This window comes from Leuresthes tenuis, unplaced genomic scaffold, assembly GCF_036924035.1.
Source record: "Leuresthes tenuis unplaced genomic scaffold, fLeuTen1.0.hap1 SCAF_8, whole genome shotgun sequence".
NCBI classification, from domain to species: Eukaryota; Metazoa; Chordata; class Actinopteri; order Atheriniformes; family Atherinopsidae; genus Leuresthes; species Leuresthes tenuis.
The window spans coordinates 6557689-6584647 of NW_027325362.1; the positions used below are offsets into that span (position 1 = coordinate 6557689).

The 26959-nt window shown below is 39.3% G+C and overlaps 1 protein-coding gene across 2 annotated transcripts in view; it reads right to left on the minus strand.

Moving 5' to 3' along the window:
- Positions 1–2132: 2132 nt before the first annotated feature.
- The window catches only part of abch1 (ATP-binding cassette, sub-family H, member 1), a 35736-nt gene continuing 10909 nt past the window's right edge, over positions 2133–26959 (minus strand). For both annotated transcript variants that reach the window (XM_072390605.1, XM_072390606.1), the window contains exons 7-20: positions 23720–23794; positions 22916–23084; positions 21500–21596; positions 21234–21402; positions 20407–20507; positions 14955–15025; positions 14603–14652; positions 13599–13655; positions 13414–13484; positions 13088–13176; positions 11568–11671; positions 9489–9648; positions 5989–6093; positions 2133–4875 (exon numbers count right to left, since the gene is read on the minus strand). In XM_072390605.1, coding sequence (XP_072246706.1) covers positions 4769–4875; positions 5989–6093; positions 9489–9648; positions 11568–11671; positions 13088–13176; positions 13414–13484; positions 13599–13655; positions 14603–14652; positions 14955–15025; positions 20407–20507; positions 21234–21402; positions 21500–21596; positions 22916–23084; positions 23720–23794 — 1425 coding nt within the window. In that variant the 3' untranslated portion in view covers positions 2133–4768. The remainder of the gene's footprint in view (positions 4876–5988; positions 6094–9488; positions 9649–11567; positions 11672–13087; positions 13177–13413; positions 13485–13598; positions 13656–14602; positions 14653–14954; positions 15026–20406; positions 20508–21233; positions 21403–21499; positions 21597–22915; positions 23085–23719; positions 23795–26959) is intronic.

Genomic DNA, 26959 nt, shown 5'->3' on the forward strand with positions numbered 1-26959 from the left:
ACCGTGACAGCTATCAACATCTGGTTCTGTTGGGATCACAGCCTCCCTGGTTTTGATTGAGTCTCTGTATGTGGACGTTCATGGAGTAAAACAAGATGCATCAAGCCTCAGAAACTTTGCTAAAACTGTGGCTAACAGCAGGAAAAGTGATGTTAAAAGTTCAGTGTCTGCTGTGCCAACTGGTTGGATCATATCCTGTGTTTTTTTCAGTCAAACATTTGTTATTTTTTCTCTCATCAAAATTTGTGGTGGGTGCTGAGGGGGTGCTGTGGCACACTGGTGCCTCCCTGGTGCCACCTGTGAGGTGGTGGTAAGGACGCTTTCACTGATACAAGCCAAGGTGACAGATTATTGGACCTAGAAATCAGTTTCCTCAAAAAATTTAGAGCCTGCTGATATATGAATGTATGAATTAGGCTTAAATCTTGCTGCCAGAGTACTTTTATGCATCACATTCCCAGAACTGATATTGTATTATTTGCTGCTTATGGACGAAATGCACATTTTTCTACAAGTTTATTGGGGCTTTGTTTTTGTTTTCTAAAAGCTACTGAAAACATGCGAGTCAACCAGCCATTACTATTAAAAACTCTCTAAAGCATGAGCAGTGTAATTATTTCCTACTGATACACTGATACATACGTCTTGTTTACTCCAGTTCGAGAGAAATTTGTTGAAAGCTGTATCGCCCAGATGTTTTAAGAACGAAACTGAATGACTGCGATACACTTTAGAGACTCATCACCAGTATCATCAGATAATTTGGTGCTGACTGCCACAGACAGGAAGGAGTTGAGAGATTAATGCATTATTGGATTTGATGATTAGATTAGTTGACTAAAACAAAAATATGCGTGCAGTGGAAAATGTTGCTATTGATGGGAACAAAAAATACTGAATGTGATCACAAAAGGTCATTTAAGGACTTTAGGATTTAGTCTGTGTAGGACTGACTTATTCTTCAAACAGTTTATTTTTTTAGTATTAGTATTTTTTTATTTTTGGCCCCTTGGATAATATTTGCTCTTTCAACAATTATATTTTATTTTTGAGAGCCAGTGTTACAATTTGGTGGATGGTGGAGAAATGAGGACCTAAATGCAGACACAGATGAGGGCAGGAGGTAGTAGGAAACCTCTGTATTTATATGTTTTATTCTTAAACTGTAACAAAAAATGCAGCCGAGCACCAAAAAACTAAACTGATCAAACAAAAAAACTTAAGAACAGACTAACCAGACAAAGACTATGGATGGGACTTAGACACAACAGAGTAGAGATGTGGCAGTAACAGTGAGGATATGACAAAGATCAAGAGAAACCAGGGAGCTTAAATACTGTGGAGGAACTGACGAGTGAGTGACTGCAGCTGAGAAGATTGAACACAGGTGAGTGAGTGAGTGGAGTTAATGACCTGAACAGGAAAACTGAGGACAAGTGGTGCTGAGAAGGTGGAACTAGAAACTAAACTGATCTAAGACTAACAGACAAAAGCAATAACAACAAAGACAAACCATGAGAGTGACTATAGGACAGAATAACAGAATAAAACCTGGAGAAAATTATGGCTCAACACAAACAAAACTCAGAAAACCCAAGACAAAATTAATCCAAAGTCCAAAATTCCAGATTCTAAAAGCCAGAAGTTTTCTTTAAAGTACACTACAAAGTCAGGTGTGCTTGACTAATTTACTGGAAAAGTGCTTACATAATGGCACACAAATGTGTTTAAATATGCTTAATAAACAGACGATATATATGCTCAATTTGTGAACCTACTTAGGCAAACACAGACTCCTAATCACCAGTACACATAGCAGGGCTCAAACAAATTTGAGATTAATTAATTTAATTAATTTAAGAGGGCTTTCATGACTTTACAGTTGATTTCCCTTTATCCAAAAGGTGTCCTAGCATGAGTGTTAACCACACACACACACACACACACACACACACACACACAGAGTTCAAACAGTCAGCCATAACCAGTCAGGTGGGAATGAGAAGGCAACAGGGTCATGGTTATCACCTTGGCAACGAGCTACACAGTGAGGAAGCAAGAGTGATGTGATTGAATTCCTCTGTCAACCATGACCGTGTTTTTGTAACCTGTAATTCAGAACACGACAAAGGTGGGATTTTACAGTGAAGTTTATTGTTTCAGAGCAAATTAACAGAACTTCATTGAAGCATGTCTGCTATCACAGTGCAAACATGTCACAACACAGGAGTGGAAATGTTTCACATGCCCTTTGCGGAGACGCGGCAGAGGTAGTCGACAGGAGTTTGGAGCACATTGGTTGTGATTCACTCCGGCAACGCAAACCACTGTTCACATGAACTGTAACTCTTAATCCGAAGGAGATCAAATTCTGCTCGGTGGGAGCTCCCCGCGGCTAGTATGGAACAGCATCTTCAGCAGGAAAATTGCAACGCATGTAAATCTCCTAACACGTTTTGGAGTCGGTTTTGTCTGTGGATTTCCAGCTGGAGAGCGGGTGCGTGACTGTCAATGTCAAACATGGGGGTATTCATTGAAAGCAGAGCACATTTTGACAAGCATCACCAGTCTTGCACAGATAAAACACAGATTTTGGCAGCAGTATCCAACTGTCCAAAACATTAAAAAAAATAAAAATAAGCTAATAATGCCCAAGCTTTCACATAAGCTGTACCAATCTAACTAGAGACTAGAGTCTACCACTTTACAGCAGTTTAATAAAGGTGATGGGAGTTAAGTGAGGCACAGAGGGTATAAATAGAGCTTCAGGATATACAGGAGCCAGACGATGATTGTAACTGGATAGTGTAGTGGTAAGATTGGTGCCAGGGTTCAAATCCAGACACTCCTGCATGAAAGGTACTACCTCCAGTGGTACGCTACCTGCCTACCTGGGATGTGACTGTAGGCTGCTTTGGATAAAAGCGTCTGGACATAAGCATAAAAGCAAGCGGTCACTTCTTTGACCAAACAATGTCCCTCAAAATGTGCAGCAGGAACACGATGAATATACAGCAGACATGCATGTGTTTACATCTACAGCTGAACAGAGAGAAAATATAGAAAGAACAAAGATTTATTAAGCATTGATACATGTAAACATTTTAAATCTTTGACTGGCACAAGATGTCATGCTGGTCTGGTACTTTTCATAATAGACTCTGGATTTGTCAGAGATTTCTATTTTTAAAGAAGAGAGTTTAGAATATTTCTGCCATCAGACGTTTATCTGAAGGCAGGATATATGTGCAGACAGGTTACTGCCTTAGAGATGCGTAGGTCCTGTCTTCATGGAGGTGCACATAAAGGAGTGGATTCTGTTTATTATAAATGGAGCACTTCTATCTTTGTCTAATTTGATTGCATTAGCCTTTTTGAATCTTATTGTTCCATGCTTGTTTATACACAATACACACAAAAATACATCTCCATTATAAAAACACCTTCAGATACATGTTAAAGCACCCTTAAATGTGGCTTTCTTCATATCAGATTATTCATAAATCAAAAGGAGGAAAAACTTCAAACAGCAGCTACGATTAAAATTTTGCTTCGATTTTTCATCTTTTTCTTCACAGCAATGACATCACCCTAAACGGCTTTACTCCTGTGTGCTTCAATTGTGCATCATTGCTAAAGAAAAATTCACGAAGTTCGAGCAGTTTTTAAACTTTTAAGTAAAAAATAATAATTGCATGATTGCAGACAGAGCACGATAAGCCTGATCTGTGACCACAAATCTATCCGACAGCCTCCACTCTGTCCAGCAAAGTAGAGAGTGATCCAAAAAATATAAAGATACAGTACAGAAACTTTCCCATCACCAACTTTCTCCCACTTGAACTGCAGGCACAAAGTTATGGAGCGATCAACATGAACGATGACGACACATTTGAGCACCTGGTAACACAGTGAGATTAAACACAGTTACCACTTCCTGTCATAACAAGACAGGATGTTAAATCAAACACAAATATCACAAGCAAGCAATGAGAGAGAAGCTGTGGGAAGCCTGAATGTGCGATCATTTTCTGAGCAATATGAAGCAATCATCACTTTTAACCCTCGCCTGCGTTCCCACAACATTGTGCAACAACCCTCTTCTCAGTTTTCTGCTTGGGAAAAGTATATTTTTGCATTTTCTTGTAGAGAAAAAACTTTATCCTGTGCTAAGACTTCTGTTAAAAGGTTAACCTTCATTTTCTTCTTAAATGCAAATCTTAGGGAGATGGTGAATACTGTATGGACTGCTCAGGCTCTGATTATCGTCAAATAAGAAGTAAAACAGAAAAATGCCAGAGTGTTGAGACTACAGGCAAACAGAAACTTTTAAAAAGTGATCCTGAGTTGGTTCATGGCCATTTAGGGGGTGAAAGGTTTCAAGAAGCTGCAGACAGAAGAAAAACAAACTATAAGACTACACACTGTTCTCAGTTAACATCCAGTCTTCAACAAATGTTGTTGGATTGTACGTGTGCATATCTCCCACTGAAATTACACTTTGAACAGACCAAAGCAACTGTTACAGGATCAGACAGCTGGTTGGGGACAACAGGTGTGTGTGTGTGTGTGTGTGTGAGACAGATAATCTGGAGGAGGGAGACTGATGCATCAGCTTGTTAAACCACAGTGACTCTCCTCCTTTTTTCTCTTCATTTCTGTTGTCCAAGTCCATCCACAGGCAAGAGATCCAGGTGAGCTGTTGGCTCTTGGGCTTCACCTGACAGCTCCGTGCCCACTCTGGAGGATGTCCTCTGGGGTGAGGCCGTCACGTCCTCAGCTTCAGGATGACTGTCGCCAGGATGAGGAAGAAAGTGTTCCAGCCCAGGGTGACGGCGAAGCCTCGCCACACCATCATCTGAGACAGACCCCAGCCTGGTGAGAAGATTATACAGTTAGCATGAATAATTAATAAACATGAGGCAAAATGTGGACACAGCTATGGATAAAATGTGTATAAACAACATTACATCCGAGAAGAGAACTCACAAAGTGACACACACTGCTGTTTTACATTTAATGCTCAATGCTCACAACATCTGGCAACACCAGCGCCAGCAGAAATGGTGCAGAAAAGAAAGGTAAAAAGAAGACAACCTTTGGAGAGAACAAATATTTTTCTCTCCAAGAGAACAAATATTTGGTGGATATAATTCTTTTCATATTGTTTTTGAGCTGTGGTTTGAAGAAAATAAGCTCTCTACTTCTAGCCATGTGTTTTGACCCTTTTCTGGGAATCTGTATATGAGAAAAATCCCTATTTAATGTCCCAAACTGAAGGTCAAACACTCTTTCCCTACAGGGAAAATGTTATACATTTCTAAGTGTCCTTTGTGAAACCTTAAAGTGTTTAATAATTAAGCAGAATATAAGTCTGACACTGCCATCTGACTGGTTTTAATATGATAAGTAATTTCCCCTCAGCTCTTATATTTGGGGTTTCTCAGATAACACGTGCTCATACGCATTTAAATGTGCTATCATGTGTATGCAGGCTTAGCGAGGTCATACTGAATCCAAGCGAGTACAATAATAGATCTCAAACAAAACAATTCAATCAGCAAATGTTGCTAAATTTAAATCCCCCACATTGAATCCTGACACTGTCAACTTTGGCCTGCGTCTCGCCTTCTGCTGCACCTTAACGATAAGGTTTTCCAACAGGAACAGGCTCCTCTTCTTTCCCGTGTATCGTGTAACACGGAGGGAGCTCGGGCTGTCGTAAGATCTTATTGTTCGGAGGCGATGAGGTCAGAAGAAGGAGAAAAGATTGGGAGACAGAGTGAAACCACGACACCACACATTCCAGGAAGGGGAGCTACACAGGACCCACAGCTGATTAATGATTTAGATGACGGGATGCGTTGTGTATAACATAACAATCTAAAGCGTGTGCCTGCAGGTGACTCTTACACATGCTACCCACAGCAGTTTGTCACAACACAACGCTGCCGTGGGAGTGTTGTGCAACATGCACATGTACATTACCTCTGTACATGATGCAGCGAAGGGCTTCTGAGGCGTAGGTCTGAGGAAGAACCAGGCTGAGGTAGCGGAGAGGATACGGGATGCACTCCACAGGCCAGATGATACCTACACATCACAGCACATTGTAAGATGTTGCTAATAAAGTAAAGTACACTTTGTGTCTGGATTCAATAATAAATAGCATAGCAACCATTTAAAGTAATCTCTTACTTGTATTGTTTAATAAGTAAGTCAGAGAAGGAAGTGGCAACAAAAATATTATAAAAGGTTCAAAGTTCAGCTCAACAGCTGGGAAAATAATCCCTCTTCATGGTTTATTTACTAGAAGTTCTATATCATTCAATCATCACATGATCTGCATCAACACGTGGAGTTTGCACATTTTTCATTGATCCCCAGATGTTCAGATTTATGTTTCAAGCACTTTAAGGCATAAAAGCTCAAGTTAAAAGATAAGGGTCATGTGTTATGACTGAGAGCTCCAAAGCAGAACAACTTTTAGTTTCCTTCCTGCTACTTCCAAGCTTTTAACCCCTCAGCAGTCACATGAAAAGCAGTTAGCCAAGTCTTATCTGCATATTTTTAAGCAAATATGTACAATAATGACGTTTCAAGCAGGGAAATTAGCACTCTTTTTTTATGATCATTTATCGTCTTAATATTCCCGAAATTTCACAATCCTTCAAAGACAATGAACTTTTGAAGGACACACTGCACACCATGCTGAGATATGTCATGTTTTCAGCTCGTAGCTCTTTGGGAATCAGCTCATTGGTGCAAAAATACTCAATAGTAACAAAGATGCTAAAGAAACAATTCAAAATGGGCTCTTTGCTAAGTTGCCTGTTTTTTGCACCCACAACACTGGTTCAAACATTGAGTTAGGTGCATTTTTATACGCTTGAATGATTCATAGGTCAGTGTTAGGTTGATTATCAAACAGAAAACACACTCTGAAAATTAATATAATGACTCTGAAAGTTAATATATGACTTAAGAAACTACCGTGAGCAGCAGCAACAGCAGCTCATAAATCTTTCTACCACTGATAAAACAGGACAATTTGGACTCGGATCTTATCTCTCTTTATGGGAGTGTTTTGAATGAAGGAGGTGGATTATTCGATGGAGGAAAGCAAAAACTTAAGATTTGAATATTGTATAATGACACCTTAATCCTTGTCCCCCACAAGTCCAACATTTCTTTGTGCACAGGTCATGGCTTCCTCACCACAGCAAAACAGCATGGTCTTGAAGATTTCAGTGAGTCAAAATAATCATACAACTTAAATAAGGTAATGCATTTCCAGTGTTCTGAACTGTGGAGCAACCATGTTGCACACAATCCAACTACACCACGGTGAGAAAAGGCCCTCAGATATATCCCAAGGCAGACACATGCTGATGCATGAGCAGTGAATAGTGTTTCCTTAAAGGGGAACTCCGGTTCTACTCACTGAGAACAGTTTGGTGAAAGTCGGCGTCCTTCAGATATTTAGATTCCTCGAGATCCATATAACGGAGTGAACGGGGGCTTAGATCTAGGATCCAAGATGCAGCCTCTAAATAAGGCATTATCTGTCTTTATTTCATCAATACTTTAAGCCGAATGAATGAATGAACGTGTACTATTGCTCTGTTAGCTCATAGCTGCTGTGTTGTTGTTATTGGCAGCTATCGGGGGGCTTATAGAGGGCTTTCTACACACTCATCTACTGGGATGACGTCATCGACGCTCACTGCTGCAGCACAGCTCATTCACTCCGTGCTCTGTGACAGTCGGCTAACTTCACACGTAGTTTGCTACTGATAGTTTTGTGCAACATGGCAGCATATTTATCAGATTTTGATGACGTGGACGACAACTTTGAGTACGATGGACATCCTTGAATGAGCTGTGCTGCAGCGGCGGGCGTCGATGAGCTAACAGAGCAATAGTATGCATTGGTGAAATTAGTAGTATTGGTGAAATAAAGACAGATAATGCCTTATTTAGAGGCTGCATCGTCTTTGCCCCCATTCACTCCGTTATATGGATCTCGAGGAATCTAAATATCTTCAGAAGGATGCCGACTTTCGCCAAACTGTTCTCGGTGAGTAGGTGAATGTATTTCATGCCAGAAATAAGGTCTAGGCTTAAAAATACCGGAGTTCCCCTTTAAAGTTTCTTCTTTACATCACAAAAGTAACAAAAACTATACAATAGCAGTAAAAACAGTATTATCTTAGAAACTTTATTTCCAAAAGGTTGGTAAATGTAAATAAAAAAAGCATAATTTAAACCCCATATTTGACTGAAAACAGGGCAAAGACAACATATCAAACGCTGAAAGTAAGAAAATGATATGACTTTTGGAGATTATACATCAATATCTTTTTAGAAAGTCGAGACCAGGGCATGTTAACCTCTGTTCCATCACCCTATCTTTTACTAAAAGATGAAGTGGCTCTTGCTTGATAAAGGATTTTAGGTGCTCAAGAGTTTTGAGCCTCATCCGTTATAATGTTCAAAATGTTTGAATGATTTTCCAACCACTGCACTTTGATACACGCGATCCATTTTTTGTTTTGTTTTGTTTCTGTGGAAACAGATTTGTTTCTAGTTGACATTTGGAACATGTCGACCTATGTTGTGATCTTCATATATGGCTTGTTCTGGGTTTGCACTGATGCTGTATGATGTTCATGGTTGTTTGCATCATTTTCAGTGGCCCACACAGAGGAACTTTGTGGAAGAAGTAAAGCGATGTCAGGTGAAGTTAAAGTTGCTGTATTAGACCCATTTAGAACCAGCTTATATACCCTGATTTGTGGTTTTGTATTTATGTATCTTATAGATTTATTTTCACTGGTGATACCAAAGACAATTTTCTTGCCCTGGCTGGATTATAAAGCTCTTCTAATCTACCAGTGTTAGGTAAAGAATGCGATTGTCATGACGTCTGAGTATCTGCATTTTGGGCTTTTACTTGGTTTTGTTTCTTGGCTTGTTTAATTCTGCCTTTGCCCTCTGTTACCTTCTGCAAGTTACCACCTGTTCCTTTTTATCGTTACTCGCCTGCACCCACCCATCCAATCCAATCATCCCTCCCAGCATACAGGCTCTCAGTGCTCCCTGCCTGTCAGTCCTTCCTTTGAGTTTTGTTTTTGTCACTTTCTGTTTGTAGGGTGCCTCGGTTGCGTCCTCTGTTCAGTTTTAATAATACCACCATTCACCTTCTCCTGCTGTAGTCCTGCATTTGGGTGGTTTTCCCTTCTAGCTACAACTAAGATTTATTCATTTCACAATAACTTCATGCTCTAAACAAATATTCATCTGTACCACCCACACACAGATTTACACCAAGTTTGCATCAAAGTGTCGTTAATCAGCTTTTCTGGTTCAATAATGCTCCAGCAATCAGACACCTACTGTGCTTTTCAAGAAAGTTCCCGCTCACGCAGATTTCTTTTTAACTGGCAGGAAGAACAGGTTTCATAACTCTGACTCTGAAGGCTTACCACTGAGGATGAGGTTGGGGTAGAAGATTCCCAGGGCGGCCTGGTTGGCGCTCTGCTCGTCGTCGATTGCGGCTGAGATGACGAGGCCAAACGATATGCCGCTGATGCCCTGCAGCACGATCAGAACTATGACCAGAACCAAGGAGCCTTCATTTGGATTCTGTGCAGAGAAAGAAAGACGAGCTGCAGGGGTGAGAAAGATGGCAGCTTCAAGGATGATTCTGGCTGTAATCATTCATATGCAGCAGCTGTGTGAGTGTGTGTGCGTGTGTGTGTGTGTGTGTGCAGGTTGTTGCTGGCTGTACTGAAGATACTGTATTCCTCAGTCCCCGTGGAATGTAATATCTCTTATAAGTGCACAGGAAGTCCAAACTACAACAACTCTCAACCCGTCACAGCGAGGCAGAGCAGCTGCGCTCAGAGCCAGCAGCTGGACCTTCCAAATGAATTATAAACACTGAATTCATCACCTCAAGTGTCACATTATTGTGGTAAACTGCTGATGTATAATAACTAGACCAGAACAACAACCGTGAAATGCTCATACTGTAAGGACCAGAACGAATGTAAAGCATCTTACAAGGAAGGTTATACTGTGAATTATTACTGCATGTTTCTTAAGTAAACAAAATCTTTCAATGGGATCAGTTCACAAAAAACTGAGCATTGTGTCGGCTGCAAATATGTAAATGCGCTAATAGTTTTTTTAATTCTTAAAAATATATTCAAACCCCTTTTTATGTTTTATTGTGTGGACATGCAACATAAAAAGGCCAATAAAGGGAATTAAAAACTTTTTCTTTCGCCATTTGACAACAAACAATGTTACTAGGCTACATAATATATATGTAGATAAAATGTTAAGTAAAACAGTTTTTCCTGCAAAATATGTTCCATTTGAATTCAATTTAAACTCATGAAATGTTTCTATAATGTGTTCAGAAGCATGAAATATTGGTGTGTAAAATCAGTCCCCATTAACTGGGTTTAAATCGTCCATCTTGTGTCTGAAGTTGCTCTTAAACTCAGAGCAGAACTACTTTATAGATACGATCAAGAAATAAGGGGAAGTTCTGCAGAGGCACGAACACTCCCTGATGTTCTGCAATGATCTTCAGCCAGAAATAACCAGAAGAAGTGGAGAGAAACGTCACTGCTGATTTAGTTTGGTTGTAAATCACTCACAAGACATTATTCAAAGTCATATAAAAACTAAGAAAAGCCTGCAGGTCTCAGCACAGAGGATTCAAGGTGATAACTCTCCTAACTTGACTGAGGCATGTGTGTGTGTGTGTGTCGATGCGCTCCTCAGTGTGTTACGACACTATCCGTGTCTCCCCTGACAACGTGCAAAAATAGACCTGCACCAGGAGTCCACATGACCACTCGGTTGCCACAGCAATCAAAGGCTGTTGTCTTGGCGATCCTGGAATGATCCCTGGATACGGCCAAGACAGGAAATGATTTATAGTGTGGTGGTCTCTTTGGACTTCAGCACCTTCATTAACACACACACACACACAACTACAGGCACAGAGCACACACCCTTAAATCATGGACTCAACATACATGGACAACCCTCGTCCTGTTGACTCCAAATACATCTCTGATAAGGATCAATAATGGACAGATTACTCAGGTTTACGTTTGCTCGGCCACCCTCAGGGTCTGCTGGACACACACAAAACTGTTTGTTTGGAAGATATGTGCCAATCTTTAAGAATAAAGGTTAATATAAGCTGCATGGTTAATACAGTAAGTTCATATTAGTATAATTATTCTTATCTAATGTAAGTAAAGTCAGATTTTTGATGATGTGGTAAAGTAAAAGGCCAGCCAGGGTGATGTCTGAACTGCTTCCTACATGTCAAACTCAAACCAAACCATATCAAGAGGGACTTTGGTTGTGTTTTCATAACTAAATGATTGTTTATGTATGTTATGTATATCAGTCATTTGGTTGTTTGGCTCATTTCTGCACCTGCAAATGCTCATTCCTCAGTCAATAAAGTTGTATTTGAAGTGTGTACCTGTTCTGTGCACATGTATGGCGTGCAAGTGTGTTTTTATTGCATCAACCTTGAAGACGAGCAGGATGAAGAGGAGTATCAGGACAATCTGAACGCTGATGACAAACAGCTGAGAGAAGAGGTGAGCTAGCATTGTCTCCATGGAGCTCACACCTGGTAGACAGAAACAAAAGGGATGAAGCTTCAGGGTTTAACAGACAGAATATGCCAAATATCAAACTATAATTTACCCCAGTTAAAGGCATACAAAGGTGTGTATTCAAAGAGCTCCTGTGTGGGAGTCTAGCTGCACAAACTGCAACCAACTAAACTATAATTGCCACAAAAACATGAAGTGTTAAGTAAATTGGTTTGGCAGTGTACCAGTTTGAAGGGATGATGAGGGTCACATCTTTGCATATAAACTGCTAATTCTATATCTAAGAAAACACAATTACTCTTACACACTTTTATGAAATCATAAAAGTGTAGAATATCACCTAAAATGTTAGTGGATTGTGGATTTATGTATTTTATGTTGTCAAATGTTAGAATTTGCTGAACAGTTTTAAGATATTTGAGTTTTGAACAGGTTATAGGATAAAAACAGGTGGCTAAAGAGCTCATGAGGAGAGTGATTGAACAAGATACTGAACCCTACATTTCCCCCAATGCTTCCATCCATGTGTATGAAAATTATAAGCGCTTAATGCATAATGTGATGGATAGTCTTTATAAATAGTCTTGAATGTGTGGATAGTACTTCATTTTCAGTCATTATAAGCAGCTCCATTTCACTTACATAGAAGAAACAGTTCATTTCTAACAAAAAACAACATAACTGAACACTAAAGGTCAATGCGTCTTCCTTATTTAACCCTCACAATTTAGTTTATTTTCACAATTAATTTTATCTACTTTGATTAAAAGGAAGGCTCAACCAGACCTACTGTGGATGGTTAATGTATCTTAAACATATTCAAGACATTAAGATGAAATAAGCTATTTTTGATTGATATTTTTCAACAACACGCTGACTTATTATTCTAATTAATTCAACGCCATATTCATTTAAATGACCAGCATGCAAAGATGCAAATTACATATCTATAGTGAGCAGTTATTACTTATTAGAAAGCAACAAAAAAACCTATAGAACGAGTTAAAGAGGACGTCTTCACATTCTGCTGTGATCATGTTCCTCCCTCTACAGGTCATGTCTGAAATTACGCTGAAATTAAGATACATTGACTGTATTCTCATTCCTTCCCTTTTTATTGAAAAAGAATTTAATGATGTTAGTCTTCATTTCTACTAAATCAGCAATGATTATCTAATTTGGACGAAGTTTAAAGACAAATAATTTGCCAATATGTTTTACTGTTGATGTTTTCCAATATCTTCTAATGCGTTTCACCAACATCCAAACTTAAGCGAAATTATTCACATTTGAGGCGTGTGAGTGTTTGCAGTGTTTTTCGAGAGCTCTCACAAACCTTAGATGAGATTAATATGTCCTGAAGTGCAATTGGGACGCAACTTTGGGGCTTGTGTAGCACTGTGGGAGCAATGTAAACTTCAACATCTCACCTGCGACCCAGCATCGGTCCAAAAGCCCCTCCTTCCTCTCCAGGACGAAGGAGAGCGCGGTCAGACCCACAGCCAGGTAGAAGGTGATACTAGAGGGACGGAGAGGAAGAGGAAAGGGAGAAAGTTGGTAAAGAAAGGGTTGTTTTTTTTGTTCTAATACTTTTAAAAAGAGGCACAGCCATTACATACTTCCCAAATTATGACTAAATAAGTAACTTAATTCTGTCAGGCTTCATCTTAAAGAAAACAAACCAAACGGCACAGGTCCAGTCAGTTGGTTTATAAGTTGTTTCAACCCTATTCTTTGACCAGTTCGCTGTACAGACCTGAGCACGGCTCCAGGAGTCACAAACGTGGAGAAGTCTGTGTTCTCATTTCCATAGATTGGCTCTTCAAACTAGAAGACGCCAACAAGAGGGATACTGTTTTATTTTCTGCTGCACATAGAATCATCAGAAGCTCTTTAAAACATCCTTAAAATATTCTGTAGAATTTCAATAAAATCTCTCACCTTTATTGGCATGGCAGCTAGGTACGACATACTGCCCATCTTATTGTCCACAAAGGCCTGCAGACAGAGAGATCTTTAAAAGTCTGGTGTTGTTTATCAGCTTTAAGTGAAATCATGACCAGATATATGAGACGTTTTCCACTTCAGCCTCTTTACTTTCCTGCTTTCCCCCTTAGTTCCTGACACAGATGAATCTTTTCTGTGTGGTTTGATAAAACGGAGCTGTTGCCTTACACTTACTGTATGTAGGACATACAGATTTGGTTATTTCATATATATTTCAAAGTTTTACTCATTGTCTTTATTCAGTCAGCTCACATGGCTTTTTTTCTGTTTGATCATTATAGTTATTTATTCTATTTCTACTGTACATAATCTCTTTCTGTAGTTATCTCGTTGGTATACAGATTTGTTATTTCTGTATGATATCAGGGTATTTTTGTCTAAGATATTTCCTCATGTTGTCACTTTCGGCAGCCACACCTCTCACTTTAATAGACAAACACTTGTTAGCTGATTAGGAATGTTTTGTGCTCATTTAACTTACATGTATTTGTTAGATTGTTTAACCTGACATTTTCCTGTACGCTGATAAAAGCTTTTTACCCAAACGTGTTCGTGTTGACGCTTGCCCCTGGCTGAAGTAGTCTAAACCACAGTGAGTGCTGATTACAAACCATTAAAATAAGCTATCCAAGTTTTTCTTTTTGGACACAGTTTAGTCATTCAACACAACCCCAATTCTAAAAGAGTTGGGACGCTGCGTAAAATGTAAATAAAATCTAAATGCAATGATTTGCAAATCTCATAAAGTAATATTTTTATTTACTATAGAATAAAGAAAACATATCAAATGTTACTATTTCATGTGAAATATTAGCCCATCTTGAAATATTTTTTAACTCGTTTTTTAGTCCCATAACTCATACATAACTTGAGTTAACTGTTTAATGATGATATTGTGTATCCTTTGAGATTTATTAGCAACTGAGTCACATATGTACCTGAAAGGCCTCGTGTAGTTTCCCCTGGAGCATGACGGCAATTTGTTGGTCTGGAAAACATAAAAAACTAAAGTTTACTTCAACTTCTCAGGATCACAGGAGATGATGATGATGATGTGTCACCTCAATGAAAACATTTCATCCAGGATTTTATTCGTGGATGATCCATACATTTTAATTTATTTTGACAATTTTCTCATACATGTCGCGCAAACAGAGCAAGAAAAAATAAATTTTAAGATATAATGTTTGACCTATAAGTTGACACCAGCTACAAACTTTATTCACCCCTAATTAATAAAAACATAATAATAAAAAGTCATAAAAACAGACAAACAGGTGTGGATCTTACTTGTCAGGTCCAGCCAAACATGAACAGATCCGCCATCGATGACCTCCCTCGAAACCTGCCGCTGGAGCATCCTATAAAACCAGGGACAGCATCATGGTTCTGAAAATCTGTTTCACTTTTAGCTGCGATCAGTAAAATGCTGTCATAGAGGCAGAAATAGGAGAACTAAGACGCTAAAGATGCTACTTTGATCAATATAATCTTGGACAACAGAAATAAGACGACTTGTGAGATAGATAGGATTAGATTTGTCATAGAACCGGTCAGATCAGACATTCATCTACAGATTTTCCCTATTTAAAAAAGGGAGAATTCGTTAATGTTTATTTAAGAAGACCAAATATTGCTTTGATCCCAGAGTCTTCACATGGATTCCTGGCAAGTACATCCAGAAGCTGCAATACATTCAAAACAGCGCTGTCAGGGTCCTGATGAGAGTCCGAAAATATGAGCACATAACCCCCCATCCCTGTCCCGTCCAACCAAATATAACATTCTGCTGCTTTCTTTCATTACTTTCATTCTTGTAGCACTCTGAGATCCCTGATGAAGAGTGCATTATAAATAAAATGTATTATTATTATTATTGCTTCACTTTAGTCAACTCATTTTCAACCTTGAAAACTCAGCCAATCAATGTGATGTGACTGCAGGCTCACATCATTAAATAAAACTCAGAAGGTCAGCCGGGCTAATTATTCCTGCGACACAAACAAAGCCGCGGTCCTGCTGAGCTGCTGAGAGCAGCAGCATGCGTGGAGTTTTTCAAATGATTGCATTTGTTTAGGGGGGACAGTTTTTCATTAACACACATCTTTAATAGTTTCTCGTCTCCTCTTCTGATTATAGCATGTATGAAGGAGGAAGTTTATCGAAGTCTCGCAGGCAGGCGGTGGAAGAGTTTTGGTCTTTGCATCAGTTTCTGTGTGTTTTAATTAGGAGGACATTTCCACTTCATAGTCACCATAAAACGCATCTTTTAGCCTGGTTTTTGCTACTGTTGTCGACTCTTATGTTGTTCTGGTGTATACTAAACAGCCATGACTTTATGACCACAGACAGGTGAAGTGAAAACAATAATTATTTTGTTACAATGGCACCTAACAGTGCATAGGACAGATTAGGCAGCAACTGAACAGTCTGTGTTGAAGCTGACGTGTTAGAAGAAAGAAAAAAGACTTGAGTGACTTTTGCAAGGGTCCCATTGTGATGCCAAAACATCTGGGTCATAGCATTTCCACAACTGCAGTTCTTGTGGGAAGTTCTCAGTCTGCAGAGATCAGGATAAACAAAAAGTTTATCCAAGAAAGGAAAAGCAGCCAACCGACGACTGGGTCAAGGCTCATTAGGGCATGTGGGTAGTGAGGGTTTGTGAATTCAGATTCCCATGAAAAGCCATTGTAGGTAAATTGCAGAAAGAGTTCATTGCTGGTTCTGACAGAAAGGTGTCAAAGTTGTTGCGTATGGGGTTAAGTAGCCACAGACTAGTCAGGGTGCTCATGCTGACCCATGTCCACTGCTGAGAGCACCTACAAATGAGCATGTGAGCATCATAACTGAACCACGGAGCAGTGAAAGAAAACAAACTGGTCTGAAATCTCACATTTTGTTACATCATGTCGATGGCCGGGTCCTGGGAAAGAAACGACACCAGGATGCACTGCAGGAAAAATGCAAGCTGGTGGGGACAGAGTGATGCTTTGGGCATTGACCTCGCTGGGAAACCTTGGCTGTTCCTGTGAATGCTACTTTAACATGGACCACCTCTTAAACACTGCTGCTAACCAAATACATCCCTTCATGGAAACTGATTGCAGCAAAAATAGTTCAAGAATGGTTTGAGGAACACTCAGTCTCAAGCCAATTGCACCTCTGTGGCATGTGCTGGTCTTAAAGGTCGTGCTACTGACGTCATAGATCCGTGAGTTCATGCCTTAATGGGTCAGGGGCGTTTTGGCAGAAAAATGGAGGAACTACTCAATATTAGTATTGTTCTGCATTACAATCCTGCATCAACCTGAATGACAAATGCTACACAAGTTAAAACTATAGTTTTCAATCACTTTGCATATTTTACTCCAACAGAGGCTGTCACCTCGTCTGAATCTCTGAATTGACCTTCATTTGCAGTTTTAGCTCTTTCCTTTCACACCGTTACCACATACTAGTCAACAGATAATTAAAAGAGGCCAACATTTCATCTGTGATGTCTGTTGGACACGCTCACTGAACACTTCAGATGATTCTCACACATCCACATGACGTGAAAAAAAAGGCATCTTTTGTTTTCGTTAAGCAGGTTTGTCACATGAGCAGCACATAATTCTGCAGGAATGAGTCCCTAAAATGAGACCTGCCCAGGTGTTAAGGACCGGAGGGACCAGACTGTCTACCCTTGATCAACACATTGTGATTCACACCTCAAACAAACCACAGGGCTGACTCATGCTCACATGACGGCAGCTCTGCAGGACTGTGTACATTCTGTGACAAAAACAAACTTTTTAAAAAAAAATTCTGTTTTTCACCTCCACTTTCAGGCGAATATCTTAAAAAAAAGGGAATAAAAGCCTAATTTACACCTTATTTTATGCTGTAGCAGTAAAAGAAGGACAGCACTAACTGTAGGGAGCATTTAAAAGAAGTTAAAGACTTGTTTTTATAGATTAATCAGATATTTTGAGATTAATCTCTCACACTGGGACTGAATTTAGAGTTTGATTCAAATCCAATATCTCTTTTATTCCAGTAATGTAAAACTGCTTCTCCCATGCTGACTGACCGAGAAATCATTAATCTGTCGGCACAGAAAACACCAATCAGCCACAACATTAAAACCATTAAAAAATAAAGTGCGTAACATGAGAGAAAACCTGCATCCTGGCCTTTTCATGGATGTTACTTGGATACTTGACAGTCAGTTCCCTACAGCAGCAGCCTCCCCCAGAAGGACAGCAGTCGGCTGTGCAAAAAATGCCAGGGAAGGACTCAAAGGATCTATTGCAAACTTCCTGGTGCCAGATACTCCAGAACACCCCCCAATCTTTTTTTGTAAAGCTCTTTTGGTGGTACAAGGAGGACCTACTCAATATTAGGCAGGTGGTCATGATATTATGGCTGAAAAGTGTATTTTACATGGAGGCCCTAAGCTCAGAAAGGCCCTAGGAACTTTCCCCCAGATGATGAGTGAATTCCTTGCTGTGCTGCAGGTGGAAACGCCTGTTTTCCCATGCAGTCACAAACAAACTAACACCACAAACAGGCTGACAGAGTAGCAACAGCAAGAAAAAGTGAGAAATATCCACTGCTAGTTCATTCATTCACTGTCTGGCATCAGAGCTGTATGCTCTGTTAGCTGTATGAACAAATCCGTTATTATCAGGGACATCCAGCAGTAAAAAAAACCCTTTGTTTTACACGTTCCAGTAAGTTAACGTGATCACTGTTAACTTAAAGGGTTATGATGTACGGTACTTGAATATCAACACTGCAGGATCATTAATTTTTAATTGTTTTCATGTAATTTCATGGTCCTTTTTGCATTATTAGACTCTGAAGACGAGCTCGTGAGTATCGACAACCGCAAACTTCAGGTTTAAAACTGTTTTATGACCCAAATTATATTGCAATGTCATTTTGTGTTATCTTAAGGCTACATGATGTTTTTATTAAATTATTGCAAAAATGAATAGCCTTTCTTCTAATAATACTTCCCTGAATTATGCACCAGACTAGTTCAGATGGCTGTTTCTTCACTTAATGCGAGAGGTTTTTTATTAATTAAAAATGATCTTCACTTTAAACAAACGTCAAAAGAATGATGGCTTAACATTAGCATGTTAAGATTTGTAGTTAAGCATTACAAAGTAAGTGCGTCCAGGCACTGCAGCTGGAGTCTGCTTTGTCTGTGTCACACTGTTGTGTTTTCTGGAGCCAGCGTGCTCGAGTGTGGGTTTGTGTGTCGACTGAAGATCCCTTTGATGCACACCGATACAGCCGGATGTAAGCAGAATTGTGCCGCAGGTGCTAAATAACACGGGCATCAGTCTGTGCTGTCACTTGTTAAAAATAAACTATCATTGGTAACTTAAATGAGGAAGGAAAGATGAGCGGGCAGTGCTGTTTGTTTTGAGTGAAGCGAGGAAAGAAAACATGTGACGCAGTTTAAATCATGTCCAGACACATTGAGACATGTTGAGTGAAGAACAGGTCTAACTATACTATGCCTCAAACTATTTTGTGCACCTATACTTTGGATGGAAATACCAATAATTATTATTGAATACATCTTCACATTGCCGCTCTGAACTGTGTGTCTCTGAAAAATAACGACACCACCTTGAACAAACACCACCAACACCGCCTACGGACAAATATCATTTGGTCTTAACTCAAGAGTGAAGCTTAAAGTTTGAACACAGTCATCCAGTCTCAGATTTATGCTTCCATTAATGGAAAATGCTGTTATTTTTAACCCTAGGCCTCTTTTTCCACATCTTTCACAGGGCTAAATTATTAATATTTGAAATTCTGTCCATAAATGAACAAGAACGCTAAAACCGAGAATAAATCTGCTGCAGTGTAATCCAGGGGGGCAATCGTATATGCCAAACTAAAAGGGCTCTTTTTCCACTGATTATGGGTCAGATTGTTATCATATGTGTCTGGATATGATCCTTACAGAGCTGGTTGTATATCTAATAAGTCTCAGAGCCGGTAAGAGTACAGGTTGCAGAGATCTAGTTCAATTGAAAAGATTAAAAAATAAGCAAATGAAAAAATAATGTAAACACCGGACACTGCAACCGTGTGATATGTTGACTGGGATCAGTCCTGTCAGTCAGAAATGAGACAAATTCTTCCATCATAGCAACTTTTTACTGAAGAAAATGGCTGTTTTTGGAGCAAAGAGAGGTGCCGTAAACTTTGCTTTTACTTTCACACACACAACTGCCTTTGGACTGCGTTGCTGTTGTTTTTCAGATGGTTATTGTTGTTTATGATGCTGGTTATCATGTTCTTATTTAATATTGGTCTGATCTGACGTCATTTTTACGCCAACAATCTTTTAGGCCCTAAATTAAGCAGGTTTTTTTAATTGGAATTTGTTGGCACTGGAACTAACTTCTTTTTAAATAATATTCATGAGGCTAAGCATTACACTGCCTAAATCAATAAGTTCTTAAATAACTGACATATACTTAACCGAATATAAACATCACATTGTTTCTCAAACAGTTTCATGAAATGTCTGTTAAAGGGTTACAAAACAACTGGGGCTGCAGTGATGTAACCTTTATCATCTTATGTCAGGTTATTCAATATCAGGAACTGGTTAAACACCAGTGGACTCTCTTTTGTTGTTCACTTTAAAATCATTTCTTGTGAGATTTTTGACTGAATCAGCATAACATAGATAAATTCTAAGTGGTCAAACTAATCTGTTTCTCACCGTTTAGTCAGGTAGCTGGTGAAGTTCTTTCCAAAGCCAATGACACCCCAGTACTCTCCTTTATAGACCCCTTCAAAAGCTTCATTGTGGGATAGGGGCACCTATAGATCCAAAAAAGCAGAAGCTATTTATGCATTTTATCTATTCATTTTTGCTTTTAAGTGAATTTTGACTGTATTCTTCCCTCAAGCCAGCTAGAATGCCTAAAGTTCAGGGTACAGCAGGTTGGATTCTTATCTATCACACATAACAAAGCCAATCAGGCCCAAGTTCATTCTGCTGCATGACAAATAGTCCAATTAAACTGTCAGGATCATAAAAAAAGCACTTAAGCAACAACAATATTGACCCAAGAAACCACTAATTTCAGTTTTATAAAACCCAATCATGTTTTAAAAGAACTTTCTTTTTTTTTTGCACAGCACTATATGAGGGTTTTATAGAGACTGTAGTTCTGCTTTACTCAAAGAAAAACCTCTCACTGACTTTTCTAGAAAAGGGAAGTCTTTGTGTTTGTTCTGCTCTGAATAGAAGTGAAACTCATTTGCTCAGAGTTAAATCTGATTGAACAACAGAGAAAGTAAGCCTGTTCTTTCCAGGCAAACGCTCTGAGCTGTGTAAGACACTTATTTTTCAGTGAAACACAGTGCAGTCGCAATCCTGTGAGTTCAAATTAAAGATTAATCCTAACTGCTGTGTTGGGATGAATGAAAGCTGAAAACACCAGAAGATCATCCGTGCATGTGATAAATAAAGCAAACTGAACAAGTACAAAATCTATCCATGTAATAGTGATAAAATCTGGTCTCCCAGGACCAAATAAATACCTGTTGCACACTGGAGTTGTCCAGGAAGGAGAGTAAAGCTTGGCTAAAAGAGGACGGGGCGGTCTCGTTATTCACCACAGCAACCTGGATCCCCTTCGGATCTCCCCCAACACATAAACAGATCAGAGACATCTGGATGACGGGCAGCAAGAACTGAAAACACAACGAGCTGCGAACACACAGGAGACAGTAACAGTTACAAACATGTCACCTTCTGCTATTCAAAAGTAGACAAAGTTGTTATAATAGTGCTAACCACAACATACCCCGGCATTCTCTTCATCCGCACCATTGTTTTGATGATCAGGGCAACGATGTTTCTCCCCTTCGGCAACACGTGCCTGACCCGAACCTTCCAGTCCGCTGAGCACAAATAAAAAAAAAATAATAATAATCTTTAAAAAATCTCTCACACACTCATCTTTACACATTTCCCAAATTAATAATAAATTGATTATGTTGTAAGACTGCATGTTTCAGCGGATATAATCACTATTTTAGTGGAAAATGAATTAAATAATAATGTAACAATGTGACAGTAGTACATTATCACACATTAATCATTAAGAGTCTACTAAAACACACGTTTTTACTTTTCAAAAACACAGAATTTTTTACATACTATCAGCGTCTATCAAGACTTTCTCTCTGAAACACTTTGTTTTAGATCCCATCTCTTCTGAGAGGCCCAGTCTGCTCTGATTGGTCAAAAATAAAGAGTTAAAGAAAACAGATCATTCTTCGTTTGCGGCCCAACTACATCTTGGGTAAGCAGTAAGCAAACGTGCTTCACGGTGACGTCATTAAGTGAAGGAAGAGAACGATGGACTGTAAAAGGAGGTGTTTACGGGAGTTTAGGATCAGCATCTTCTGTGACAGAGTAAAACATCCCAGATCTTTTCCGTAGAATATCCTTCATAAAACTAAAGGGAAACACTTTCTGGAAACTCCGGAAATATCTACTTAATGGGCTAATTGTTTTATCTGAATCAAACTACTCAAACTACTCTACTGACCACATAAGATTATTTTTGGCTGCAGGATGCAGCTGTTTTCAAAGAAAAACTATCAAACCCCTGCAATGTAGCTGCTGTGCACGTCACTAAAAAAGAAGAAGTCGGCCTCTAGCTAGGGAGCATATTTGACGGTTCAAGAGTGACTGGTATTTCCCCTGAGAGTAAGACAGAGTTCAAAGAGATTTCAAATTAGATTTCCATCAGCCAGGTGATGTTGCTCCATAGCTGCGATCATGATAACCATTATCTGAAATCCACCCATGTGCAGATAAGGTCTTGTTGATAAGTTGTTTAGAAAGTTGTTAAGAAAGGCTGCATTTGAATGTGATACGAGTGAATGATTTCAGAAAAAACTCCAAAACCTCGAGGCCTTTAATGCTTCAGGTGGGCACGTCCGATGGAAGGAAGCTCGAGCTGCTTCCAGGGAGGAGAAGACGCTTCAACAGCAGTTGACGTATACAACAACCATTTTTTAAAAAGTCAGGAAAACTGTTGTATTTGTTTCCGTTTGATTCAAGTGCCTGAGCAGACGCCTGCTTTTCAGAGCTGTCGGTGTTTACACTCTCATAAAATCTGGGTCCTTGTTTTTCCTCTAATTAAAAGTTATTTCCTCTAATTGTTGTGTTTGGAGTGTGGAACTGGAAACAATCCTGTTAATGTTAATACCTGAACATTTGGGAACTTCTTCTGTAATTCCAAGAATTGGTTGACTCTCGTCCCGCCCGCTTTCAAACGACTGGCTGTTCTCCAAAGGTCCACTCTGCGGACTGGACCCGCGTTTTAAGCCATTCTGGTCTGATGTCTCACACAGCTGCAGGAAGGCATGCTCCAGGGTCTGCAGTGGAAGATAATCAGGGTTAAAACAAGATAGACCAACAATAGCATCCATCCATTTTCTATACCCGCTTAATCCGTCGGTCGGGTCACGAGGGGGCTGGAGCCGATCCCAGTGGTCATCGGGCGAGAGGCGGGGTACACCCTGGATGGGTCGCCAGTCCATCACAGGGCCACACAGAGACAAACGAGACAAACAACCACAAACGCTCATACTCATTCCTAAGGACAATTTAGAGTTGTCAATTAACCTGATGTGCATGTTTTTAGATGGTGGGAGGAAGCCGGAGAACCCTGAGAGAACCCATGCATGCACGGGGAGAACATGCAAACTCCACATAGAAGGGCCCCAGCAGGGAGTTGAACCTGGAACCTTCTTGCCACCACACCACCGTGCAGCCCAACAACAGCATTGTTTTAATATTCTACTGTTGTTTTTGGGAGTTTTTGACAACAAAGTGCCCATAAAGTCTGCCTGAAAAACAGCACCGCTGCTGCAGGTGACAAGTTATCTGCTTCAGTGATACAGTAAGTACTGTGGAAGTATGTCATAAACAACCTCTTAGCCACGACTACCAGCCCCCCTGGGTGCCAACAGAGTCCTCTGGAGGTTTAAAAAGCATATAACATACTTACTGTTGCACTGTGTTGTTTCATGACTGCCTCTGGAGGACCTTCTGCTAGCAAATGTCCGTTTCGCATGAGACCAACCTAAAAACACACAAAAAGGGACAATCATAAATCATAAGATGACGATTTTTGATGATTAAATTGATCTAAAAACATCAATCATCCCTCAAACTATTGCATACACCCAAGCTCACACCTATTAAGAAAAATACACACACACAAATTAACTACAGCTCCCAAGTTTGAGATGCGAGGATTCAGGATTCAGGAGGGTTTTCTATTCATATTGTTTCTTAATAAAATGTCTGAATGCTGCATTGGAAAGGCAAAGCTTGTCATTTCTGGAGCACCAAGTGCACACACACTATTCATAGCAAGAGTTATTTTTATTTGTGAACCAATTTGAACCTTTAATGTATTATACCCGGGGATTAACGCTGTACTGGATTCATTATAATCAGGATTTTTTTTCACCTCTAATGTTAACTTGAGTTTATGAAATCGGGGCAGGATGAAAAGTTGACTTCTTCTTGTTTCGGTATGTGAATGGCAAACTTTACCCGGTGACCTCCTCTGTGTGGCACGCGTGCCATAAACAAAAGCTTTGGCTGCGGTGTGGTGTGGTCAGAGTTTACCTCTTAAACCAGAGAGTGTAAAACTGATAAAAGTACAGTTTTCTAGGTCATGTCACTGTGACCTGACCTGGCAGAACACACTCCTTTATAATGGAGCGACTCATAGTTGAACTGTTCATCTACATCACCTGATATACATCTATCAAGAGTCATAAAAGTAAACTAATCAGCAATTCTGTGTCATTCCTCCCTCAGTTGATGTGGCCGTTTCTCATCCAGCTGTTTCTTAACCCAAAAGGTAGACATCAACAGAGTTTGGTTTGTTTGAGGTTTTCGTGCTCTCTATATATGTGTGTCTCATCAGTGAGAAGCTAAAGTGACCTTGGATGTTGTTTTGGATTGTGCAGCTTGAGAAAAAGTTAAGTCATTCAGTCTGAATATGACAGTATATCCACATAGAGTAAATACTTGGATGAAGGAAAACTGATCCAGTGAGGCTTGTTGACACGTGTTAGATTACCAGATTCACACTGAAACATTGTGGAACATGAAAAGAGTGATGCATATAGCTGTAGTATTTAGTAGTAAATACTTTCTGGACTAACTAACCCCCCGCTGGAAAATCTTCTTAAACAGCACTTAAACCATCATGTGACAATAAAGACTACTAAAACCCAGACGAATGCTGAGACCCTTTCAGTTTGCAGCTCCCTAAAGCAGAGTGACACTTCTAATCTTGCCCTGACAACAATATCAGCCTTTTATTCTTCTTTATCTAATTTTAGATTTTTCTATTTGTCTGCCTGTCTATCTATCTTTCAACTGTAGTTGTTGTATATCAATAAATACAAACAACGCAGCTTTTTCTGAGTGAAACAAGACGATGTGATTTCTTCACAGAGATAAGTGATGGAGAATTATTGCACAACAAAACAGAAGTGATACTTCAGCTTCTAAAGTGATCAGATGATGTTATTTTTTCAGCACTGTACAGCTGATACGAAAGCTAAAAGTTAAATGTTTAAAATAAAGTAGTAGGCTGGAGCCTTTCCCAGCCATCAGTGGGCGAAAGGCAGGGTACACCCTGGACAGGTCGCCTGTCCAACACAGGGCCACACAAAGACAATGGTCTATGACAGTAGTGGTTAAAAGTATTTAACTGTAATTAAAGTCGCAATACATCATAAAAAAAAAAGTATTACTACCAATATTAAGGCTACTGAAAGTATTATAAGGTAAATGTTTCTTTTAATCATAGCATCTTTTAGAGTAATTCAAGGAGACCCCAAAATCCTGAAAGAAAATCTTCTTGTTCTGTGCTTTTTGTCTTCATGCAGGACAAATGTTGCAACTTCAACATTTGTATTAGTAGCTTCACGTTTTTTTGTAGTTTAAACTTTGGTGAGTTCAATTAATCTGCAACGACAGAGGAACAAGCTGAATGTTTTATGAATTAAATGTCATTAACAAGAGAAAATATCAAGTGCAACATACTGAAAATATTCTATAAAAGCTCAAGTGATTAAAGCTGGAGAAAATGTATTCAGTTTGTCCGATTTAAGCAGGACTAGCATGCTATGTAAGCTAACATTAGCACCACGTGCATCTAAAATTAACATTTAAAATCAACTTTTTAAAGTTTTCTATGTTTAATTTATAATCAAAATCAAAATTAAAAAAAGCAATTATTTCACTCTAATCCTGTTTGACTGCTCAATTTACACCTTTACGATGAGGACACACCAAAATATCTCAGTTACATAAGAGTACATTTGTTCCATTGTAAATTAGCTTAGCTCGGGACACCAAAATCAGAGAAAACAACCTCAATTCTGAGCTGGTGTTCAAGTATTTTTGCCAAATCAACAATGGCAGTGTAATAAATCCAGTTTAAACATGATCCACAAATTAATTTATGGTACAAAATGATGGCTTCCAGGAACATAATCTACAATGTAAACTTTCAGCTGTGAAAGATTTGGCTTCCCGGACTTTGCAAAGAAGATTACTGGTGAAACAGAGAATGAACTCTTGGAATTAAAGGATTTATGGTTTTGAGAAGGTAAGTACAACTCTATTGTACTTATATAGCTCTATAGGCTGTGTGAGGCCTTGCTGCTCAGCATTTAGCTGCATAATCAAGCAGTTTTGACCTAATATCTTCAGGCAGCCGTGCTTTTCCATCCTACGCTCTGTGTTTCCTTTGAATTTGTATGTTGCCAGGGTGAAGTTCAGACTATGCAAAGTTTTAGGCACAGATTTATTTCCTTGGCTGTCATGGGGTGTGTTTTGTTTCTTACTCAGCTCAGACAGTTTTACATCCATTTTTCAGTTTGAATCACTTACTTGTAATCGCTTTCTCTGTAGTCAAACAATGCAACCTTTTCTTATATATTTTGATTCTTTATGTTCTGCCTTTCCTCCCGGTTCTGTCTCCTGTTTCTTTCTTCACCTTGAGTTGCACCTGGTATTTTTGGGGGGGTTGCTGTTTGTCTGCTCCCTGAAGGCTCTGGTTGCTCTACTACAGCTTCCCTGAGTTAACCTAGGCTTTGCTCATTACATCACCGCTGAAGAATATCTTAAATGCATGAACGAAACCAACAAAATGTGTATTATTCTCTAAACATATCTTGTTACAGAGATTGAAATCAATAAGGACAAACTTGGCATC